Source organism: Corapipo altera, unplaced genomic scaffold, assembly GCF_003945725.1.
Source record: "Corapipo altera isolate COAL_440 unplaced genomic scaffold, ASM394572v1 133, whole genome shotgun sequence".
NCBI classification, from domain to species: Eukaryota; Metazoa; Chordata; class Aves; order Passeriformes; family Pipridae; genus Corapipo; species Corapipo altera.
This window is the reverse complement of record NW_020884939.1, coordinates 2,505,562-2,516,763: the sequence shown is the minus strand read 5'-3', so window position 1 is coordinate 2,516,763 and position 11,202 is coordinate 2,505,562. Positions and strand designations below refer to the sequence as shown.

At 40.6% G+C, this 11,202-nt stretch overlaps 1 protein-coding gene across 4 annotated transcripts in view; it reads right to left on the bottom strand.

Moving 5' to 3' along the window:
• Nucleotides 1-917: 917 nt before the first annotated feature.
• The window catches only part of IPMK (inositol polyphosphate multikinase), a 36,355-nt gene continuing 26,070 nt past the window's right edge, over nt 918-11,202 (bottom strand). For 3 of the 4 annotated variants that reach the window (XM_027660980.1, XM_027660979.1, XM_027660981.1), the window contains 3 exons: nt 10,909-11,081; nt 2,579-2,660; nt 918-1,622 (listed from right to left, as the gene is read on the bottom strand). In XM_027660980.1, the coding sequence (XP_027516781.1) occupies nt 988-1,622; nt 2,579-2,660; nt 10,909-11,081 (890 nt within the window). In that variant the 3' untranslated portion in view covers nt 918-987. The remainder of the gene's footprint in view (nt 1,623-2,578; nt 2,661-10,908; nt 11,082-11,202) is intronic. The other variant, XM_027660983.1, reaches the window with a different exon arrangement.

Here is an 11,202-nt window from a genome sequence, read left to right as displayed (position 1 = left end):
TCATGGCTCCAATCGGTGCTCCCCAGCAGCAGAAGCGTGAAATGCCTGTTGCAAAAACGCAAGCGGCCAGTGGCCAGCAGAGATCTCTGTAGGCTTACTGAAAACGCTCTGTTCCTCTATTCCATTAGTTTGCTTTTTGAAGCAGTGTTTCTGGAGAAGGGCCATGAGAACAACAGAGTGAGGCATTTCCCTTAATCACAGCATCAGACACTCCATTAACAGACTGACTTAATCTTCTCTAAACCAAATTACTTGCTGGAACATTTTGCGTTTGCATACTTTTGCTCTCTCTTAGGAACTAACAGTTTCTCTAGAAATTGTGCAGTTTAAGCCTGTTATGGTGTTTTTCTCCAGCATTTTCTTAGCACCTCAACACAAATTATGTGGTTGATCATCAGTGGTGAACATTGGCTACAGACACCCACAACGGGGGAAGAGAAGGCCCCCATGAGAGCTGAAAGAACAGCAATATCTTCCCGTGACACGGAAAAGCGCTTTTCGATGCTTCAAGCAAGACTGCTGACTCAGCATGGGATTTCTCTCCAAGCAGGGTTACTCCAGTTATTCAAATACAGTAAACACAAAGGCAGTGCTGAGGACATCGATCCTGCACCTACCTTACAGCTTTCAGTCTATTTTCTAAACATTTGTTAATGGAGATGCGGCTCAGTGTCAAGGCTAAGTGGGCAAATGTCATCTACGCTTGCTTCTGGTTGTCCTTGGATTTAAGACAACCACATACACTTCATTCTATTCATTTACCTATCCTGCTTTTATATCTCAAGTATCTTCATCCTTTCACACTCCCTAATTAACTATCAATTATTTTCCTGAGTGAAATTATAAAAAGTTAAACCCTTCTACCAAAAGTACAAAGACAAATAAAATATAGAACAATACAAACCCAGTATACAGCATTACAAGTGCAGAAATTCTTCATGTTGTTGCTCTTTATCATTGGCCCCAATAAAAAACATAGCAAAGAATTTAGTTATCCAAAATACTCTGAAGTACTGTGATTAGATTTTTCAGACCATAAATGTAGCCCTCATCCTTTGCGTTGCTAGGAAACACGTGAGCAAAATCGATCATTCGGACTTCCACGTTTGCACTTTCCTTGGTCTCTGCTGGCATGTGATAGAAAACTTTTTCCAGTTGGGGTAGAACGTTTCCGTTCAGGTGCTCCTGTGCAATGCACGTGCTGCTTTTCCACACGTTGTCTTGCTCCAAGTTTTCAACTTTTAGTGAGAGCTGACTGTGGTGCCTCTTTGAGCATGACTTTTTGTGAAGTGCATAAAACTTGGACAAGCCTTTACTTACGGAGGCTTCAATTTTTCCATTCTCTGTAGAATTTATTACATGAATATTATTATTACACTCCAACACATCTCCACCTGATAACAGCCCTTTGGGCATTCCTTTCTTCTCCACCAAGGTGACATCACTCAACCGCACAGTTGTTGCCTGACACGAACCTTCATAGACAAAAAGCAGTGAGCTTGCATAAAAGTTGAGTTGTGTCTGGCCCTCAAACCACTCCAAAATCTTTTCAATCTTCTGAATGCTGGCAGCTACCACGTCTTTTCTCAAGCAGTACCCACTGTGGAAAAACTTTGAGATGCCTGCAAGAAATAAGATACATTCTGGGATTATTTTCACCTCCGAAAGGAAAACAAACAATCTTCATAGTTCTTATTTGAAGGAACAGACAGCACTCAGGTAGTTTCTTTTCAGGCATTTATTAACTCAACCTAAAGTGGACCAAGGAATTCTGATACTGTCAGTCACCTCACCTGCTGTATACTACTACTGCTTGGGCTTGGATTGTAAGTGAAACTAAATGTATCAAGCAAACAGTAAAAGAACATGGTTCCGGCTTCCCAGGTAATTCAGTAAGTGCCTGGACAGTTTTGGGCAAATGTTAAATCCATTAAATTTTCCACAGATAAACAAGTCTCAAGCAGCTTGTTATCATGAGTGTGTTGGTGTGTGCACCCTTCTGTCCTTGCTGGGGGACAGATGAACAGGTGTCAACTAATAAGTAGTTTGCATTAGTTATCACCAAACAGCCCTATGACGGCAGCATTTTTATTTATGGTTAATGCAGAGCAACATGTGGATTGACTTCCACTGAGAAGGTCCCTTGAACTGAAAGATTCACTGGTAGTAGCTTTCTAATACAGAAGACATTTAGATATTCACAGAAGACAACTAGAGATAAAAAAAATATATTATAAAAGCATTTAATACTTTTAAAAGGTTTCTATTTCATTATAGTTTCAAAGCTGCAAAAAAATTGAATTCTACAACTATCACCTCCTTATTAGTAGTAAAAGAGACGTGAGGAGGAAATTCCTATAGTCTGCACTACTGTTACAGCCCAACTGCACTCTTAATTTCAGGTTGACAGGTAGCTCAAATTATACAGGGAACAGCTTAAAGACTCACCTGGCATGAGGACAAAAAAGGACTTCTAAAATGGGAACACACAGACTACTTTTTCCATACAGTTCTATAAGTAAGTTAATAAATGAAAAATATCCAAGTGCACTGAATTCTGACATCTGAATTCCCTTACCATCCTTTACTGTTTCCTTGGTCAAGCTCCTTCCATAGTGTTGGTTTTGTGTCTCGTAGCTGTCTGAAGAGACATGGTACACCTGAAAGAGACAAGGAGGAGGCTCCATAGGTATTTTGAAACATCAGTATTTCTGCAGAGCAAAGAGAGACTCACAGACAGGTCACAAAACCCTGGGCACCGTTTAGCCCTCGAAGTTTTTAAGTTTCTTGCAGTGGCCAGCACTGCCCTCTAGTGCTCTCCAAAACCCTCTCTTCAGCCCTTGGGCTCCAAGCTACAGCAATGTAACCATTACAGGGAACTGTTTTATATGGCCCCTGCCTTGCAAATCAAAGATGAGACCTGAATCTATCACACTCCCACACGTGTTACCGTGGATGTTAAATCACTAAGACATAACGAGCAAAAAATTTCAATGCAATTATTTTGAGTTCTTAGAACTATAAAACTATTAGCACAAAAGCAAAACCGAATTACCACCAAGGCCCAGCTTGCAAAACCCATCCAAAATTGTAATTGTCAGCACAAATGAGGTTGCACTGAATAAATGACAGCAGCTGAGCGAAAGCTGGGTTCCAGCCTTGACAGCAGTACATCAACTCTCATCTGAAAGGGAGGCAACTCACACAGGCACAGTTTTGTCCGTATGGTACAAGCTTAAGAACTTAATTCAAAAATGTTTTATATGTAGACACATTTTCTCTCTAACTGAAATAATTTCCATAGCAGAAACATGCCAGGCAGATAGGCGCAAGTATAATTTGTTTATGAGAGTGTAGACAAATTCTTATTTGCCGAAATAATGGGGTTACCAAGCAGGCAGTTTTCTCTGGCAGGAACTTCATGCTTGGCACTTGTTCACACCACCCAACTCCACGGCACCCATCCCAGCCACACCATTCCCTTCACCCCCATAAAGAGAGGATCCCATGGAAAGCAAGTCAGGGCACACTGGTGAAGTGCCTGCTCCTGATCCCTCCTTTGGGGGCTTGTCCTTGCTGTAGCCAACAAGTGAAGTCCAGGACAGTGAAACAGCAGCACGCAGAAAGGAGTGGTACAGGAGCAATAAAGAAAGAAAACAGAATTCCCTGTTTTCATTGCAGCCCTTCACCTCAAAATCTCTTTCCCCATCCCAACCACAACAAATCCATTAATACACAGGTCCCCACCTCCTGCTTTGCAAAGTAGCTGGGAAGAACTCTCAATAGCTCAAACAGCTCTTATTTTGACAAAAGGACAGAAGTAATTAAATTCAAAGTCCCCAAAGAACTTAAATCATAGTTTGTGGAAACTGATTTAAATCACCAACCATTAAGAAAAGGGTCAGCAAATAATTCTGGTTATTCTAAAGAAATAAGAGCTGTAAGCCTGAATGTTTAAACTCACTCGGTAGCAGAGACACTTCCCACTGCTATGATCCCTATTTTCAGTGTCATGATATTTGGAGAAACTGAGGCCTCGATGTGTATGAACTGCAGAAAGCCAGAGATGAATTATTCTGAAACTGCATTTGACCAATGTGATTTTGGGTTCACAAAATCATTAATTTTTCTCCACTTAGGTTTTTTTTCCAAAGCACATGAAAGAAGTACAGCATACTACACAGGAACCCAAAGATTACTTATGTTAACACTTCAGATACCAAAGTAACTTTCAGAAACATATGAGAAGTTTCAAAAACCTTTTGAAGAGCTACAAGTCAAAGGCAGTTAAATAAAAAATGAAGAAAAAAAATATGGCTTAGAAAGAGAATAAAAAGTCTGATGACAACATCTAAGTTCTCACTAGCTGTTTCTTGAGATTAAAATGAGTAAAATGAGATTAAACATTTTCATGTAGTCAGCCCAGAGGCAGCTTCCTACGGACATCAGCACTGCAGCAGTTCCTGACAGAACCATCTTGTTTACCAGGACCAGAACCTTATCTCTTCCCGTAGGAGCTGCAGTTTTTGCAACATGGGCACTAGCTCAAAAATGCTGATTAAGATCTGCAAACTCATCTTGTTTTCCAGAGGAATGCTGAAGCAGTACCTCAGCCCCTGGGCTTCTGAGCTGGGTTTCCCAAGAAGTCATCCCCTACCTCTCCTCAAAATTTGCACAAAACCATTCCCCCAAATGTCTTTCTATATAGTTTACAAACACCCAGGCAGATGTGCGTGTTTGGCACTAACGGCTCATTTTTAACTATACAAAATGGTCAGTGATAAATACCATGTCCCACACCCACACCACAAGTACTTATTTATGTATGTATTTAACTGCCTTATGCACTCAGAACACTCTCAGTCACCAGCAGGCTTGGCTGCAGACAGTGGCGTTAAAGGACAACAGATCTGGGTACTCACAAAAGTGTTCTCCATGTTAGCTAAAGAGCTGCCTCTTAACACCACCTTTGCTCAACTGCAGGGAAGAGTCCAGAAGAAACATTTCTGGAAAACCTCACTCAAATACAAATACATTAAACCCCATTCTGAAAGCAAGGGAACAGAAACCCAAGCTCAAACAGAAATAATCTCTCATCGGTTCTTGCTCCACCCTCACCTACCCCCCAAACACAAGGAGCAGCAGACTAATATCAACTTCCTATCAGACAGACCTCTTGCTTCACTGTGTTTTTGTTCACGCTGTCACCACCACCAATCTGCTACTAACCCTTCCCAAAATGATATTTGTCTTTGAACCAAGCCTTTTCTGTATCCCTGTTGTTGCCGCTGTCTGTACCAGCCCATTTCTGTCAGAACGATGACAAGTCAGATCCTTGCCAACAGCTAAGAAATTATTAGACAGGAAAATCTCATTTCTTATCCATATGCCACAGCTTGTTATGTGTTTGCTCTCTATTCACAGGGAGGTTCATTGCAGAGTGCAAGACAAAGAAAACTCTGTGAGCTGCAAAACACTGCCTCCTGCTTCATCAGTCATTTTTATATATTCTTAGTATGCGAGATCAGAGCTGTTCTAGTTGACAAATGTGAAGGTTCCTCCTTGTGCCTACAAGCAGCTCCCACTGCACAAACAGCTCTGGAATCCAGTATGTTAACAGGTTCAGGATTTCAACTGGCAGTAGCAGTGACTCTGTATGGGCAGCACATCAAAAAAACCAGACCCTTAACTGTTGAGGGAAATTATCTTTGTATGTTCTTAACCTGCACTTGGCTTTTGTTTCCCTATGAGGTGTTCAGTCATTGCTGCTTGCATGCCCACACAGCTTATATTATACCCTTTTTCAGTTACAGGTAGTTCATCTGATGTTTCTGGACTGATGAAAACCTTGAGTTAAAATAAAAAGTTGGTCCAGTGTGGTCTTTAAAAAAAGCACAACCCTTGCAAGGTCTCAGCAGAGATACACAGTTTGTGACTTCAGCTTTAGGATATTAAACTGAGGAAAATAGGTATCAAATGTCATGTAATGTTAATTATGATAATTCAGTACCAACTTCCATGGCGAGGCAGAAAAATATACACACTGTTCAAACACTTAACTGTGGCAACTCCCTGACTTCCAGAAAGTACAATTTAAATACACATTAAGAGTATTATTTCCTGTTTGGGGGAGATACTGCTAGCACAAATAAAAATCTCTACTCAGTAACTTGCAGAGCTGCTTCACATCTGCAAAAAATATCAACTAATCCACGTTACTGAAACTCAGGAAAATAACCCCAACCTATTTTGAGCAGGCCTGTACAGCACTGCAGAGGGCACCCTCAGGAGTGAAGGCCAACTCAGTGGCACACATGACCTGTGCACTGCTGACATTCCCATGCACCAGCTGGTGCCCGGGAAGCAGCTTCCTGCAGAGCTCCTGATGTCCATCCCTGCTCCCTTGCTTCCACCCCAACAGCAGCCTGGGATCTGCTGTCCTAAGCAAGGACATGGAGATTAGAGAGATATGTGCTCTGATGCCAGGGCATCCAGTCTTCACTGGGCACCCACAGAGCTGCCCAGCCCTCAGATCTTTTCCATAAATACACCTAATAGTCACCCCTGTGTTACACACATACAGGTAGGAGGGAGCCAATGTTCAGACACCATACAGAGGTTTCTATTTACAACAAAGCACCTCTGCACCCCTGACTGGCATCTGAATGTCAGTCCCCAGCCTGCTGCCAAAACTGGAGCCGAGCTGAAAGCAAAGAGTAAGCAGGCTTATCCAGGCACATCTGCAGGGGGCACCTCCAGCAGCAGGCCCAGACCCACACACACACCTGGACACCTTCTGCCTGTACCTCACAACTATAAATATAAATATAAATACACAGGTTTCCTTCACGCCTGAGCGACCCCAGTTTCTCTGCAGGCCCATAAACCTGCCACAAGATTTGAACAGAGCTTCAACAAGCCTTATTTTCTCTTTTCCGAAAACGGAAGCAAAGCAAGGATTTAAAGAGAAAGTAACACAAGGAAAGTCTTTTTAAAAAATACATTCTCTTATTTGATATCTCTGCTTTACAGTAACGTTGTCAACTATCACTGCTGCTGAGAGCATGTCCAGTTATCCAAAACTATTTATTTAAACAACACCTCCCATAATTTTGACTTTTGCTTTTTTAAACTTATGTTGTCGTTGCTAGACCACACATGATGAAAGTACACACATCCCATCCCTGATTGCTGCTGCCTTGAAAATTCAGCACAGGAAGGATGCATCCCTGCTCCCCTGTTTCCAAGACTATGCTTAGACAATAATCTGCCCATTCTGACATATCTTTCACCATTTCAATGGCAACCAGTACCAAGAGGAAAAAAATATATCCTTATAAAAAATACAAGATACCAAGTCCTTGTGTTAAACCACATAACAAAATCAGAGTGCTTCAAAGACTAAGTGTACCCCCAAATGCTCTGACAGTCAATATAACATTTTAGTGAAGTCTTCACATAAATAAGTTGTAGAATGAAATTATGTTGAAATTTATTCAGTGAAAAAGCAGACTAATAATCTCCTAAATAAAAGAAACAACGATGCTGCAGTTAAATCATGGACCATCTTAAAAATAGCTTAATACAGAATTTTGGACTCCCAGAACTTCTATGAAGCATCTCATTAGAATACAATTCTTTCATGCCTCCTTTTCATATAATAAAAAAATATCTGCTCTGGGGTTTGGAGGAGGGTTTTTCAGAGCTTTTGGCTACTTTCTTTCGATTGCTATGGGGGTTTTGTGGTTTGTTGGTTGGGGGGTGGTTTGTTTGTCTGGCTTTTAGTTTTTGTTTTGCTTTGTCTTCCTGTTTTCTTAAACATCAAAGCTTGAATTAGACTTAAAAATGTAAAAAAAACTAGTTCTGGTAATTTTTTACTGTGGAAGAATCCGAACACTAGATTTGGTATTTACTATCTTTGTTACTCCTTCCTTCCTAAATCTTATTATTCACAGATCAGAGCTTATGAAACTTACCACAACACTAGAAAGAGTTCATGAAGAACTCATAAAGCAGACTCAGCTATAGTCAGTTTGAAAACACCCTGCAGAAACATGTGCTGTAGATTAGGAAATTCACTTCTAAAACCAGCTTTGATTATTAAACTTTACTGCCTGCATGTTCATAGGTACAAACAATAGGGGTCAATGACGGGTTACACTGCTTCAAAAAAGTGTTTCGGAAATATTATGGAATAGCTTGCAATCAGGATCTTCTGGAAAAAAGAAAACCTGCAGAAACTGGGAACTGTGGATTCCAAATGGACTGTGGAATCTGAAATGAGAGCACAGCCCACACATTCTGCTTCTGCTCAACAGCATGCAGAATGCTCTGTATTTAACACTGCCCGTGCTGTGAAGAGATTTCTTACCTATATGTGTGTCTACTACTGAAACTATATTACAATTTGTGGGTTTGCTATTGCAACAGAACCTGAGTTTTCCAACTTAGATTTAAACTCTCGCTACTGCAATAACAAAACATGCCCAATCTCACAGAATCTCAGAATGGTCTGGTTTTGAAGGGACCTTAAAGACAATCCAGTTCCAATCCCTGCCACAGGCAGGGACACCTTCCACTAGACTGCCCTGTCCAGTCTGCCCTGTCCAACCTGGCCTTGGACATTTTCAGGGATGGGGCATCTGTTAAAGAAAGGAACCTCTCCACTAAACATGGAATTGTGGGTTTAGCCAATGTTATTTCAGTAACTTTATTTTCTAAATGCATTTCCATGCATTTGTTCTGTCTATGCAGTGTGTAAGGTAAATACAGGTTAGCATGTCAAATGCCAGAGCTGTGTACTATGTACTATGCTGTGCCAGACAGGAGACTCACTTTTTAAGGGAAAACCATACATATTTGATATATGAGCAGATGATTGCTTACTTACCAGTGCATCAAAAAAAGCTGTATCAATAGCTTTTGAGATAAAAATACACTCTAAAAGTAAGTTTTGGGGTAAAACCCCCACCTGTAACACTTTTTGTTGTTTTTATCTCTTTATGACAACTTATAGCACAGCTGCTTCAGAAAAAACATAGCTACCTTCTGTTTCTCCCAGCCCTCTCTTTCTTGCCCTTCTAAAATAGAAACTTATGAGGCAAGCCCCTTCCATGTTAAAAATAACACTGAATGGACTAATTCCTGAATCATGTTACACCATGTTTTGTCCAGCAAACATGAGCAAACTTCACCCTCCATGTGAGCTGTTCTGGGCAGTACATATCCATTCAGGAAAATGTTTTATAGTATGGCCAGAATCTTGCAAAAATAAAGCAAGCAGACAGGCCATAATCAAGAGGCAGAGAAACTGCCTTGTGAATTCAGACTTTGCCAAGTGTTGCACGAGGGGAGGAGGAACCTTTTCAATTCTCTTTGGAAAACAACTTCCAACATGCAATTTGGTGCCAGAGGCACAAAACCAAATCTCATCTAGTTAAACACTGGATGGAAAACTGCACTGCTTGGGGGAATCATCAGTATACATCCAATCTGCATTAGGGGATTGAAAAAATTTCTGCAACAGGACAAAGATAAAAATAACTGACAAGTTAGAAACAATAGTCACAAGCATACCACGGAAGCAATCAATCATTTCTTTTGCACTGTCACAAAACAAAGGACACAAAGTACATTGTTTTACACATGAGATAAGAAAGGTTATGTAATGACACAAATCAAATCCAAAGCTATAATCTCTAACCTTCCTTTTCCATCCTAACTGTTTGGCTGTTTTTTGAGTCGACTCCCACGTTCTTGCTCATAGGCTTACATAATTACTACACATGACCACTATAATTTATAGCTGTAGCAGCTTATCTCAAGGCAGAGTTAAGGCTGGGAGCTTAGGCAATTCCACACAAAACATTGCAGAGATATTAGAATTAGCTGAAACAATGGTGCAATCTGGGTGCTACTGAACAGCAAGGAGGAAGCTTATCAAAGTCTTCAGCCATTTATGCATCTTGATGCAGAGCTTTAGGACCCCTGGCTTTGTGTATGTGAGAAGGAAGACAAAAATGTCACATCAAAAAGAAAATTACTTCTGCATCAATCACAGTAGAAAAAAAATACTTTTGGATTGCATCAGGAATCAGTACTGACATCAACACATGTCTGTTACTAAGCCACAAATGTTCTGTACAGCTTTTCTGTACAATGAAGTTTTAAAGTAGCCAATACACAAACACTGACTCTTAGTATTTCTAAGAGTAATTAAGAATTAGTGCAGACATCTGCAGGGCCTCATCCATGCCCAGCCAACCTTCCCTCACAGCTGTTCCTTGAGTGTGTAAGCATCAACAGAGGTTTCCTTCTGATGGAAAGCTTTTTAAAATGTAGAACATAAGCAGCTGTTTATAGCTACATGCATCACCTCTGAGAGCTTACTTACTCTTCCCTAAATAGAAAAAATATGTAAAAAATATATTTATAAAAGAACATCAAGATGAAAGATGTGGAGAGGATACAGCTCATTATTAAATTATTAGAATGACTGGTTCAGTATGTAAATCTCTGATATAAGCCTAAAAGAAAAAAAAAAAACAACAAATCCACAAAAAAACCCTTGATAATTTTAAATACCTGCTGTGGTGGTGAAGAATTAATTGCAACTATATTCAGTTTTAAATACCCAGCCCCTCTCTTGTACACATATACAGTGCCCAGGCTGCAAATAGCTTCCTGTAAGGGACCCAGCCAAGTCAAACACTTGCTGCGAACCAGGGCGGTGTTTTGGAACAGATCTCACACAGCAGTTAACACCAGCACTACCAACACATCCAGATAATGCTTCATTTACGTAAAACACAGGAGGACTGTCCTTTGCTAGGAAAACCAGCCCCTGTACCTGGTGGGGAACCAGAAGCCTGAGCATAAGCTGACATTGAAGACAAAACAAGTTCTTACCCTCATGCCGAGTACCAAAAAGCCAATCTCTTCCATCAGCGGGTACTTGCTGACCTGCTGCTGGATCTTCTCCACCGAAGCATATGGATCATAACTTTTCTGACCTATTTTTACATCCATTATGCAAGGCTTATTAAACTTACGGGTCACATCTTCCAGTTTTAGATAGGTATCTGTCAAAAAACCGAAACTTTTGTAAACAATGGGTCAGAGCAAAATAATTGCATAGCTTTAGCCAAGCTCCTTTGGAGGAAGCTGAACAGTTTAAGACTTAGCATCACATAAGTTTTTTAA